This window comes from Varanus komodoensis, unplaced genomic scaffold (assembly GCF_004798865.1).
Source record: "Varanus komodoensis strain SLA01 unplaced genomic scaffold, ASM479886v1 scaffold1, whole genome shotgun sequence".
Classification (NCBI taxonomy): domain Eukaryota; kingdom Metazoa; phylum Chordata; class Lepidosauria; order Squamata; family Varanidae; genus Varanus; species Varanus komodoensis.
In genome coordinates, this window is record NW_025335268.1 from 47,070,196 (window position 1) to 47,083,838 (window position 13,643).

Consider the following 13,643-nt stretch of genomic DNA (forward strand, 5'->3'; position numbering starts at 1 on the left):
ATGCTGGGAGTTGTATGCTTTTCTCATGTCTGAACATGCACGGGATTATGGGAGTAGAAGGCTTGTGTAATCACTCTTTTAGTCTGCAACATATATTAATTCCATTCAGAGTGCTATTTATGTGAACAGTAATCTTCACAAGCAGTATCACAGACCTTTGTAACTTGCAAGCATCTGGCACTTGTAAGCATCTGGCACATTGAAGCATTACACCTGGCACTCAAAGATAATTTTATTACTATGATGTGTCACTTTATGAAAACTCTAAGCCATGGCAATGATCAATGAGCCATTAGTCAGTAAGGTGGGGAGGCGGAGGAGAGTGCCGCCATGGATGCGAAAGGAGGTGGTTAGAGGGATTAGACGAAAGAGGAACCTCTGTAGGAAATGGGTACTGGGGGAAATAGACAAAAGGGTATACCGTGAGGAGGAGGCCCGTTGCAGAAGGATTCTTCGCAAGGCTAAGGCTGATTACGAGCTGAGACTTGCCAAGAATATCAAGAGCAACAAAAAGGGCTTCTTTCAGCATGTAAATAGGAAGAGGAAGGGGAGACAAGTGGTGGGACCACTAAATAAGGAGGAAGGAGATCCAGTGACTGATATGACTGAGATCCAGTGACTGATGCTAAATGACTATTTTGCCTATGTGTTCTCCCCAAAGCAGGACAGGGGATATCTGCATAGGAGATTAGATGAGGCTGGGGACTTAGGGGCACAGATTAGAGTCACCCCCCTTGAAGTCGAGGGGCTCCTCAGGGCATTGGACATTACAAAGGCACCAGGCCCTGACGGGTTACACCCGAGAGTTGGCAGGGGTTCTCTCACGCCCGCTGGCCTCCATTTTTGAGACCTTGTGGAGAACGGGTGAAGTTCCAGAGGACTGGAGGGTGGCATCAGTGGTCCCAATTTCCAAAAAGGGTAGTAGAAAGGACACGGGGAATTATAGACCGGTTACCCTTACATCCATTGTAGGAAAAACAATGGAAAGGCTCATAACAGAGAGAGATCTAGTGATGCTAGATAGGGAAAGGAGGCTGACAGCCACACAACACAGCTTCCGCAAAAACAGGTCCTGCCAGACAAACCTTGTGGAATTCTATGACAAGGTTTCGAGATGGTTAGATGGAGGGGATGCAGTGGATGTGGTATACCTGGATTTCAGCAAGGCCTTTGACAAAGTGCCCCATGATATCCTGGTGGAGAAACTGAGGAGTTTTGGGATACACCAAAGCACTGTCCGGTGGATTAGGGCATGGTTGACTGACCGAAAACAGAAGGTAATCATTAGTGGGGAATCATCGGGATGGCGGCCAGTGACAAGCAGGGTCCCCCAGGGCTCTGTCCTGGGTTTCGATCCTGTTTAATCTTTTCATTAATGACATGGAAGAAGGGGTGAACAGTCTGCTGATCAAATTCGCAGATGACACTAAAACTGGAGCAGTGGCCACAAGTGAGGAGCAGGTACTCCAGATCCAAAAGAATCTGGACAGACTATGGAAGTGGGCAGGAGACAACAGGATGGCATTCAATGTGGATAAGTGCAAGGTCTTGTACTTGGGGCATAGGAATAGGTGTCATAAGTACAGGTTAGGTGACAAGTGGCTGGAGAGCAGCACTTGTGAAAGGGACCTCGGGGTACTGGTTGACTGCAGGCTAAACATGAGTCAGCAGTGTGATGCGGTGGTCAAGAGGGCAAACACCACCCTTGGCTGCATAGCCAGAAGTGTGGCTTCTAGATCGAGAGAGGTATTACTACCACTCTACATTACTCTGGTGCACCCGCAACTGGAGTATTGTGTTCAGTTTTGGACCCCTCATTACAGAAAGGATATAGCCAGGTTGGAGTCAGTGCAGCATAGGGCCACAAGGTTGGTGGCCGGTTTGCAGGGGATGCTGTATGAGGTGAGACTGAGGGAACTGGGTCTCTTCAGCCTGGAGAAGAGGAGACTCAGAGGGGATATGTTGGCCACATACAGGTATGTGAGGGGATGTCACATGGAGATGGGTAGAGGCCTGTTCTCCCCTGCAGAGGAAGGCAGGACACGCTCCAATGGAGCAAAGCTCAGGGAGCCAAGGTTCCATTTGGATGCCAGGAAGCACTTCTTGACTGTCAGGACCCCAAGGGCGTGGAAGGGGCTTCCACGGGAGGTTGTTGAGGCCCTATTGGTGCGGGTGTTCAAGGATGGGCTGGACGTCCACATGGTGGGCATGTCGTGAGCGAAGCTGGCTGGTGCCGGAGGTCAGACTAGATGGACCGGGAGACCCCTTCTGACTCACTCTGTTTCTATGTTTCTATGTGTGTGCATCTGGGACTCTATGAGTAACAAGCAGATGAAATGTATATATAGCTAACAGTTATATTAGAGTGACTAACAAAACATAAATCCTAAAATCTTCAAATGAACTATTTTACCTTCAATCTTCTTCAGCTGTTCTGATTATCATTACTATCATTATTATTATATTTTCATGCCACCCAACAATTGAAGCTATCTGAATGATTCACAAACACAATCATAAAATATAACACCATAAAATAAAATTTAAAAGTTCAACAGTTTAAAACTATAGTATAAAATAATAACCAAATAAAACCTAGCAGCAGTGCAAAGATTCAGTAACTGATTTATAATAAAATAAGCTAAAAGACTAAAGCTATCAGAACAGTTATAAAACTGCCACCTCAGTTCCAGGTCCTCTTGATTCATAGCAGCTCAGCAAAACAAGGTGGAAGCTTAAACAGCTTGCCTCATAAAATTAATATTTCTGTTTTGTTAGTCATTCTAATGAATATATTTTAAAGCATTTAATTGCATCCTTCTGGGATTCAAAGCACACCCATGCACACACAAAGCATTATCACCCAATTTGAAAAGGTCAATAAGAGCATGGCATTAAAATGAGAGCTATGTATAAATGGTCTCTTGAAATCCTCAGTGCTATTTGCAGGCAGAGAAATTGGAGGCACAATTTTACTTAATTTCTCCAGAGGGAGGAGAAGTTCTCCAACAATTTCTCACCAGGCAGTAATGCCACTGGCAGAGCTGGAAGTTAGCAGCAGTGGAGGAAGGGTTTCTACTGTCACTGTAGGGGGCAACAGAAGTCAATGAGCTGGTGTCCAGGCCTCCATTTTGCATCACCTTTAATACCCACTTTGTCATTTAGTGGCAAAGTGGTGCCTGACCCTTCCCAGCCCCATGGACAACATTCCTCCTGTCCTCCACTATCTCCTGGAGTCCACCCAAGCCCACACCCACTGCCCCATCTAGCCACCTCATCCTCTGCCGTCCCCTTTTCTTTTTGCTGTCAATCATTCCCAGCATCATGGTATAATACGAGTACCTGCTACCTAGCATCTATCTAGGACATTGTGGATGGAGGGTGAGAAGGAAGGTGAAACCCATCAAAATACCAGCAATAAAATTTCAGGAAATTCTGCAATGTGGCTTTGTATTGCTAGGCAGCCAAAACAACAACAATACCAACCATCTCCAGACTTTCCTGAGAAAAAAGTTATCTGAGAAATTCCCAGTTTTGTCCACAAATATGAACAGAAAGGGTGATAAAAAACATTGCATGTATGACAAGGTGGTTAAATGTTATGGTGAAGCAGCATCTAATGAGCCACTAAGGGCACAATGCATATTTAGACAGAAAAAAGGTGCTGCAGCGGCTAGCATTCCTTCACAAGACAGGAAATGCAGTGAGTTGTATGACTTCCTTCTATCTAAACACGTGGGGAATTATGCCTGGCATGGTGTATGTGTGGTCAAGGTTTTTCATGTGTTTTTATTTAAATCTTTTGGAATCGCCACTGTGCTGTGACCTGCCCTTAGCCTTCAAGATACAATAGCATGAACCATCCAAATAGCTTGTTTTCCTACCCTGCTGAGGATGTGATATGCTCCAGCATGTCCAGACTGCAGCTCGTTCAGCACTTTGCTGTGCTAAACAGTCTGGATGGTGATAGTGGCAGGGAGGGGGTGCAGGGAACCAAATGAAAGAGATCCTATTTCATGCAGACATTGGTGCCATGTCTTTGGATCGTCCATCACTCATGTTGATTTTGCCCAAACACAGTATGCTGGATGGACTAGCAAAGAAAGGATTCATACAGGATTGCTGCAGCCCTTGTGTGTACAAGTGTGATGAACCGGTTCACCTTGAAACAAACAAGCCTATCTTGAAGCAGGATAGTGGTGCAAGCAGGGGCGCAACGTCTTGTACATCTTGTGTAATGATTCCAGCACAATCCAGTGCAGATTCAGTCTTGCTTTGCCATTTTCGTTGTGGCACTTGGACCACCTGGGGAGGCAGCATGTAGACTGGTGTTGCCTGCATGAGGCTTGCTGGTTCGGGGCCCTGCTTACCCTTCTCTCCCCATATAGTGTCCCCTCCCAGGTCCCTGTCAGATGTGTTGCACTGCATCTCCCATAATTCCCAGCGAACACGACTTTGGCTGGCAGGGAAGAGACAGTGCCACCCATTTGGATGAGGGCAGGTTGGGAAAGGCTGAATTAGGCAAAGCCGGACACATGCAACAGGACAGCTGTTCGTGGGCATCATGACAGGGCCAAGCATTGTGTGCGGTTCCCCTGATTGTTGTTGCCGCTTTGTCCCCAGGTGCCGGGAGAAGCGCTTCGCGGCTTCTCGGTCTCAGGTTGCAAAATAATTTGGCCAGCTGCCTTGCACCGTGACCTGGCCCTGGGTCGGGCAGGTCGGGGAAGCCTGATCGGACCGACGGCGCCGTTAGCTGCTGCGCTGCAGGCAGCACAATAGCCCCTTTCTCTCTCCCGTCTCCCGCAGCAGGATTCCTGTCAAACCGGCGCAGGTTTTCCTCAACGTGGAGAAAGGGAGTTGGGGAAAGTTTCCGCCCTCGAATTTCTGAGTCTCGCAGCAGCGGCTGAACAGGACAGGCGGCTCGACCGGTTGCGTCCGAAATTGCTCTCCCTGAGCCTCCATGCGTTCCAATGGGTCTACTCTACGAAGGGCTGCGCCCGAATGAGAGCCCGCCGCTGTCGTTCTCGGAGCGTGCTCGGGGACCAGCCCACCCGCCTCGCCTCAGCCCTCGAAGACAGTTAGTGGAAGGGGCGGGCTGCCCGGTTCCCGCCCCCTCCCATTAGCAGGCGCAGCGACTAGCGGTGGCGCCAAAAGGCGGCAGCAGCACCGGCACCAGCACCGGCACCAGCACCAGCCGCTGCCTCGGTCGAAGGCGCTGCCCGGACTAGCGGAGAGGTGCGGGCTGGCGCCCGCTCGGCCTCTGCGCCGCGGAGAGGATGCGCGCCTGGCCGCCGCCGCTCGTGCTGCTGCTCCTATGGGGCCTGCCGCGGGTGCCCGGGCGCCGCTACCCGCACAGCGCCGTGCTGGACGGGGCTTCCCGCTACCGGCTCTCGTGGGCCCGCCAGGGCAGCGCCATCGCCTTCCTCGTCGAGGTGCGCACGCAGGGCTACGTGGGCTTCGGCTTCTCCGCGTCCGGGGCCATGACTTCGGCGGACATCGTGGTGGGCGGGATCGAGCGGGGCAAGCCCTACCTGCAGGTGAGCGGGCGCGGCGGCGCGGGGGCTGAGGGCTGGCGGCGCCGTCGAGGGAGCGGAGGGCGCCTCTGGACCCCCGCGGCCAGCGCTGCGCGGGGAGCGGCGCGCGTTGCGCGGGGGCTCCAGGAAGGACGCAGTGGAGGAAGGAGGGCTTCCTCAGCCACGCCGTTCCCACGTCCAGTTCACCGACAGGCTTCTTGGAGTTGTCTAGTGATCCCACCAATTAAGGAGGATGGGTTTGCGTTCCTTATTCCAGCGTAGTAGTGCACTTTGCATATGCTCAGAGGCCAGCAGGGTACTCATGTGTATGCTAAGAGGCACGCTTCACAAGAAGGTCATTCATAAATTATATGGTAAGTTAAGTGGAGTTTGGGCTAAGTTTAGCCATGGCAACTTGTGCCAAGGACATGTAGGAATATTGATTGAAATGCGATGTCACCCCTGTGTTTACTTCTCCAGATGAGCGCTTAAGCCCCTCTTTCTTTACCGGGTGTTAGAAGGCTTATTTCCTAAGGGAAAACCCTGGGAAATTTAAAGTGTTTTAAAGATAAGCAGCTGACTTTGTTGTCAGTTCAGAAAAGTAGCATGGTAAGACATGAAATTACAGGCGTTAAAATGTGCTGTGGCGTTATTATGGTATGCATGATTTTTTTATGGAAAAGAGGACAGCCCTACAGCAGGGTGGCGCAGAACAGAGCAGTTCGAAGGGGGGGTTGAAAAGTGGCAAATTGTGTCAACAGACTTGTCTCACAGGTTGAGTCCTGGTTCTGAAACAGGTTCCGTGTTCATGTATCTTGGCAGGATTTGATCTATTTAAGTTCTACCTAGGATGAACATCTGGGTGCAGTGAAGTCACCGGCTGGGCAGCATGCCAATTGAAGGACTAGGCAAAGCCATGCTCTTGTGAATAATCCCTATTATTCCCAACTCTCTGGTTCTCATCTTACATTGACACAGCAATGCTGTGCCTAGTTTGTCACTGGTAAATTCAGCTATGTTCAGTGGTGCTTATTGCAAGGTAAGACTGTAGCCTTGGCTGTAGAATTTTTTTAATTATGAAGAGTTCCAAAGTATATCTGCACATCCACATGATCTCAGAGTAAAAAATAATTTGTGATTAATAATGTGAAACATGTCTTATTTGCCCTTCTGCCCTAAGGACTCTCAGAACATCCTCTATGTTCTCTAGAACACTCTCTCCTCCCATTTCCTTTTGTAGCTTCCATATAGCCTGAAGTCTTTGATCTTGCCTAGTCTTGGAAGTTAAGTAGGGTTGGGCTGGGTTGAAATCTGGATGGGTGACTTAAATGTTGCAAACCACCCAGAGAGCTTTGGCCATGGGTGGAATAGAATTATTATTACTACTAATATTAATATTAATAATAAGTAACCCCTTTGGCAAGTGCCCCGCTGTGATCTCCTCCAGCAACAGTTTTAACTCCCAGGAGAAAGATTCTTTTGTATCTCATCAGTTCCGATGGAAAGTTCTCCTCTTCCAAGATGGTAGATCAGTTGAACAATGCCTGTGACATTTATTGGATAGTTGACTGGAAAATGCGTACATAATTGAAACAAATAATATTGTAAAAGCAGGAGTTGTGGGCTGAATCACAAAGTGATGAATCATAACCTCTGTCTTTAATTCAGCCCTCCCCATCCTGATGCCTCCAGATGTTTGGACAAGAGCCCCAAGCATTTCTGACCACTGGCAATGCTGGTTGCAGCTGATGTTAGGGAAGGTGATTCTGATTCATAATACCTGATATTTTGTCCTCTATTCCTTAAATGCTTTCTGTAAACACCTTTGGACTTTAGAAACAAGAGTAGTGTTTTTTTTCTCCAATACTAGGGTACTAGACTAAATACTAGACTTCAGAACAATTCCACAGTCTGTGTACACTGCATGATTACTTTAGCTTATGGCTACCTCTGTCTCTTTCATTTCTGAAGACATCAGTCTGACCAGGCATTCCCCTTATAAGCTAACAGTAATAGCTTATAACATAAGTAATAGCATATAACATAAGTAATATGTTAGCTTATAATATCTAAAACAGTATTGGATAGTTCCTGTACATGTCAGTGCCTGAACTTCATGTAGCAACAGCATATAATCCTTTCCTTAGTTTTTGCAGACATATAAAACATTAACAAATCACCACCAAGCTTAGGTGACAGTCACCCAGTTAAATATCTGACTGGAGGAAAATGTGAAATTGATTTAAAAGTGATGGTTGTAGTAAAGTAATAAGAATCAAATCTTCCTTACCAAATGGTTGCAAATTAGCAAACTGTCAATTGGAGACCTGCTTGCTTCCTTGCTTATTTATTTATTTATTTATTTGCTACATTGAAACCCTACCTTTCTTCTATTATGAGACTCGAGGTAGTTATATATGGTTCCAGGTGGTCTCCCCTCCTAGCAATGACCCTCTTAGCTTCAGAGCAGTGACTGCTGTAAGAGCCTTCAAATAATATCCTGTTGGCCTAACAGCTACCAAGTAAATTGGTAGAAAGCATTCAAAAGCTGCAGTTCTTACCTGAACTCACTCCTGTGGAACCAATTTTTGAGTACCTATGAAAAGGATTGCATAGTTAAGGCTTATCCAACACACCTTTTAGAATCCTTTTAGACAAAAATGTAAATCTAATAGAGTAGGTATGGTTGACATTATATACTTGAATTTCAAAGAAGCTTTTGACAATATCTCTCACGAAAAGGCTCCTAAGTTAATTTAACAGCCTGTCCCAGAATAAAAAGACATAGGAACATAGGATACTGTCTTACATCAGGTCAGACACTTTCTTGATGTAGCCCAGTATTGTTTACACTGATTGACAGCATTGCGTGTAAATATATATTATATAATATTTGTGAATCAATGTCAGTCTCATTTGACCAATCAAAATGTCCCTTTCTCCTTTTAGTGATAACACTGATACCAAAGAGATTATTGAACAAGTAGGAAGCCTTTGCAGGTCTGCTCAGAAGTAAGATGAACTAAGTTCAGTGGGACTTACCTCCACATAACTGAATATAGGATTGCAGTCTTTTAGAACGTACAATATGGTTAAAGACAAATAGGAGTGAATGGAGACATCAACATTATATGAAATATCATTTTATTACTGAATATATATATATAAAGCTTACTGATTATCAATAGTAAAATGCGGACATTTATGTTCAAGTATGGCAGCATTTACCATAGATTCAATTCCATAGATTTAGGACTGATTACTAAATTTTAAATCTTATGAATCTGAAATTATTTACATCTGAAAGTCATTGGCTACAATGCAGAATAAAATAGGATGCACTTTGGCTACAAATGGCCAAATCTGTAGGTTCTTCTGATTTTTTCAGGGTTCAGTTCATCCCATTTCCATAGCAGCTTGAAGTATTTCTTTTTAAAAGTGCACACAAACATTTGCGTGCATTTTTATGCAATTCTATACTTGTATGTGAATTTTGTATGCAATTTCCACAATTTGGTGAGCATTTTTATATGCACATTTTACATTTAATGGTGTCGCAAAATTTAAAAGAGTGCAGATTTTAAAGGATAATTAATGTGATCAGCTTTCTTCCTTTCTTTTGTTTTACAACATAGAAATTGGGAAATACAAAATAAGGTAAATTGCACTAAAATGTAAATCAAATGAATTTCCATCCCATCCTTCCCTTAAGTCAATTTATTTCTGTAAAAGTTCTGTGCATAAATATACATTAGATATATTTAATTATGCTTTCTTTTAATTATTAATCTTTTCCATTCATAAATGCATAAACCTGCACTGTAGTTGTTTACAATGCTATCAATATACATGATAATATAAATAGTTTTATAAGAATTTTAGAAAGTTCTTGCCCCAAAGAATTTGCAGTTGAGAGGATTTTTATAAAATGAAACTACTTTTCTTCCATTCCTGAGACGATAGATCAACCTTGTATACAAGCTTCTGTTTTTTGTTTTGTTTTTTAAGTAGCTACCCTAGCAAACTATATCCCATTCTTCAAACAGGCTATTGGCGTGTACTACCATGCTGGAAATTTGACTTCTTCCATGACTAGCAGACGACTTTTTCTGCTCCATGTCCTCCACTGAATTTCCATACTCCTCAGCTGGCACAGAAGCTAAACAGCCTTATGCATGAGGAATGGAGTGATCTATCCATCTCCCCAAGGCTCACTTGTTGGCATGGCATTCCTGATTGCCCATGGCTACCAGGTGCATTGTTAAAGACAAGGCTGATACAGATAAATTTAACTGACATCTGTGAAAGACCACAATGGAGATGCTGAACTGCGGAATCTGAGTGAATAAATGCACACAACAGTGTGTGCAAACAGACTTGAACTTTCTTGTTTCAGTTTGTTTGTATGTTTGTTTCAAAACCTTCAACAGTTTTTGCTTTTCTTCCCAAGTACTAGAGATCAGGAAAATTTCATACAAACATAAATTGAAAGAATTTTTCACACATGGCCTCTTGAAGTTAGCACTGTGTTTTACCTGAGGCTTCTGCCGCTGTATTTGGTATGATGGAACAGAACATGAAAGACACTTCTGTTACCCCTTTCTAAATAGATCAATCAGTTTGAAAGGTGCAATTATGTTATGGAGACAGAAATAATAATAATAAAAACCTTTACAAAAGGCCAGCACATTCTTTAAATGTGTGGTTGAGTGAGGGTGAGCAGGGAATGGTGTGTCAGTAGCCAAGCATTCCAGGAGTTCGGAGATTAGAGTGGGATCCCAGCACTAACTATGTGGAAAGTGAAAGGCTCATGCTTAAATAAGAGGGGTCTCTCAAGCATGGTTAATAGCTCTTCTATGAGGGGTGGGAAAAGAGGGAGGGTTGAACTACCAGGGAAAAAGTTTACAGAACCATGAGCTGCTCTGTAGCTAATCGCAGGCACCTTTTAAGGCAGATGGTAGTGAACTAGCTGCAGACCAGAGTGGCTAATGTGAATGTGTTTAAAGACAGAAAATGCACGCACAGAGAGAGCCAGAAATGCAGAACTCAGTGCGGTGAAGCAAAGATGCTTGATGGAGTAAAGATGGGTGCCGCCTCAGAGAAATTGCTCAGTCTCTTCATGCTGGTAGTTGTATTACCCTTGCAATATTGCTGAGATGAGTTTTTCAACAGATTGCTTGCCGTGAGGGAGCTCAAGGCAGTGCGCACTTTTGCATCGACCCTTTTTTAAAGCCCTCTCTTTTGTGCTTGTTAATTGACACAGCTTGCATTTTCTTGCTCAGTTGTGGGCCTTCTCCATGGTCTCCACCCCCTTCTGGAATTGTGCATCCCTATCCACAGCATGCAGTAGCTGAGAGATCCCTTCTGCAGAGAGTAATCCTGCCTCATGAATGCCTGTTTTGTGCGAGTTGTACAAGAAGGTTGCATTGTAAAATCTTTCTGTTGAACTTTTACACAAAAATAGCCATTATTTGAGGCATAAATCCTTTTATGAATAGTTCTTCATTAGTACTGGAAAATGCTGTATTTTCTATAACCCTTGCTCATTAGCTCACACCCAAAATAAGGATATCTGTTTATCAAATGCATCCCAGGAAATGAAGTTAGATATTACAGTGGAATGGGTTTTAAAAGGCCAGAAATTAGTGAACAAGAACTGTATGCTCTTTTGAATGCACTCATGCCAAGAGCAACCAAGACATGTTTAGAAAACAAATTGAAAAGCAGAAGTGGAGGAATGTCAGGCTGGTGCAGGCTTTCATCTCAGTTGGAGCTTGGTTGGAGGCATTTCGTGTCTTTAAGTAACTGGGAGAAATCATTGTAGCCATAAGAATCCCCCCTGGCTTTTTAGTGTCATGGTTGCATGTATTTTCTCCGACTGGCTTCTCTTGTACCTTCTGTTAGCACCGCCCCTGGAAATAAAGAGGACAAGTGCTAACTGTCAAGAGCAGGAACTGACTCTTTACTTGTGATGCTTTCATCCATATGTTTGATAACAGGATGAAATTAAACTGATGCAGAGTTTTATCTAAACCTGAGAGAGATTCCACATTCATGGGACATGGCATTTTATGACTGAAGTATAAAGGACCTCATCAGACATGGATATTATACCTGGAATGGAATTCTCAAAAATATTTAAATGAACAAAAGATTGGCCATTCTAGATGTTTGGGTTTTGTTTTCAAAGTATACAAGTTACAAATCAGTTTTATATGCCTAGATTTCATCTCAGAGTTGTTGCCAATAACATGTCAAAAACTTGTTTTGTAACTTGTATACTTGGCATATATAAAAATGCATTAACTAAACAATGAGTAAGTCTGTAAGAGGATTCACACTGGAGGAATCATTGTCTGCCAAGCAAATCTACTTCAATTCAAAATGCACTCAGATCTTTCTCTGATCATTTATACCTGGCAAGCATTTTTTAAAATGTGATGCTCTTTTCTTTACATTCTCCAAAAATTTCTTTGAAAAGATTGTGACTTCCAGTTAAAGAAGTACACAGACGTGTGACCCAGTCCAAAGCCATCCCATTCCAAATCAATCATTCCCTTTTTAAAAGGAATCTTGCTGTCAAAACTACTTTTCTCTTAAAAATGTAGGAGAGCACCTATTTCTGCTTTCCTGAGTACTGGTAGAAACTAAAGGGCTCTCATTGAGGATATCTGACCTGTCCTGGATGAGGTTGCACATCCCCTACTGGACAGGGCCAGGAGCTTCAGTACTTCTGGATCCTGAGCTGACCCTCAAGTACCGAATGGGCTCTGTAGCCAGGGGCACCTTTTACTAGGTCCGGTTAATTTGTCAGCTTTGACCTTATCTGGACAGGCAGAATCTAGCAACAGTAATCCACACTCTGGTAACCTCTTGGCTGGACTACTGTAATGTGCCTTATGTGAGGCTGCCCTTGAAAATGGCCTGGAAACTTCAATTGGTGCAAAAAGAACTGCCAGATTGCTAACAAGGACTGGTGGCACTAAACATTTACCATCAATCCATTATCAGTTACATTGGCTGCTGACTGAAGTCAGGGCCCACTAAGTTGCTCGTTCTAACGTATGAGGCTCTAGAGAATTTAAATGCTGAATAGCTAAAGGAACATGTGTACACATAGACCCTAAGATCTAAGATCTTCATCATAGGCCCTGCTCTGGGGGGCCCCTTTAAAGGATGCTAGGAAGGGAGCGATTTGGTGTAGGGCCTTTTCAGTCATAGTGCCCCATCTTTGGAATTGGCTCTCCAGAGATGTGTGCCAGACACCTACTTTGTGTACATTATGGCACCAGGCAAAGACTTGTTTATTTTTTTAGTATTTTAATTGTTGACAGTATTAATTCTAATTCTTAATTCTAATTTTAAGTTAGTATTTTAATTTACGAATTTCAAAATTGGTATCTTCAAATATAAAATGTGCCCAATCTGGCCTCTGTTTGAGGTCAATTTGGTTGGTGTCTCTGGAATTGATGGTTGTATTTATTGCATTTGTTTATAATGCGTAAGGATCTTTATACTCTTGTTTCACTATATTTTAAATTGCTGTAAACTGTCCAGAGAACCATGTGGCTATTGTGACGATCTAGAAAAGCTTGAAATAAATAAATAATAATGATATAAAGGAGATGTGTAAATTTTTTAAGAAGCTTCCATGAAGAGGTTTGAATTGTCCTGAAGCCCCTTTTGCAAGTAAAGATAACTTGTGCCTTGTTTCTTTCTGGATGGCTTGCCTTCTGACAGCTGTAAAAAATGAAGGAAGAAATGTATAGGGAGCATCTTCTCATCAAGAGCCTCTTTTACTTTCTTGGCAGCAGGTTCCCCACTGGCCAAGAAAGTTGAGATAAAGATTTTACCCCTCTTTCAAAATACAAGAAATGTATTAAGATGTGTAATCCCATGAAGATGATTGGTGGGATATTCAGGATTCAGATAAAAGAAAGTACTTCTTTACTCAATGGACAGTCAAACTATGGAATCCACTAGTGATGACAAACAATGTGGATGGCTTTAAAATGGTATTACACAAATTCATGCGGAAATGGATATCAATCTCTACTAGCCATCATTATGTGCTGTCAAGTTGTCTCTGACTTAAGGTAACTCTATATATGAAAGTCCTTCAAAATGCCC

At 43.6% G+C, this 13,643-nt stretch overlaps 1 protein-coding gene across 1 annotated transcript in view; it reads left to right on the forward strand.

Moving 5' to 3' along the window:
* The first annotated feature begins 5,140 nt into the window (after positions 1-5,140).
* The window catches only part of MOXD1 (monooxygenase DBH like 1), a 54,881-nt gene continuing 46,378 nt past the window's right edge, over positions 5,141-13,643 (forward strand). The window contains exon 1 of the mRNA XM_044449030.1: positions 5,141-5,537. Coding sequence (XP_044304965.1) covers positions 5,277-5,537 — 261 coding nt within the window. The 5' untranslated portion in view covers positions 5,141-5,276. The remainder of the gene's footprint in view (positions 5,538-13,643) is intronic.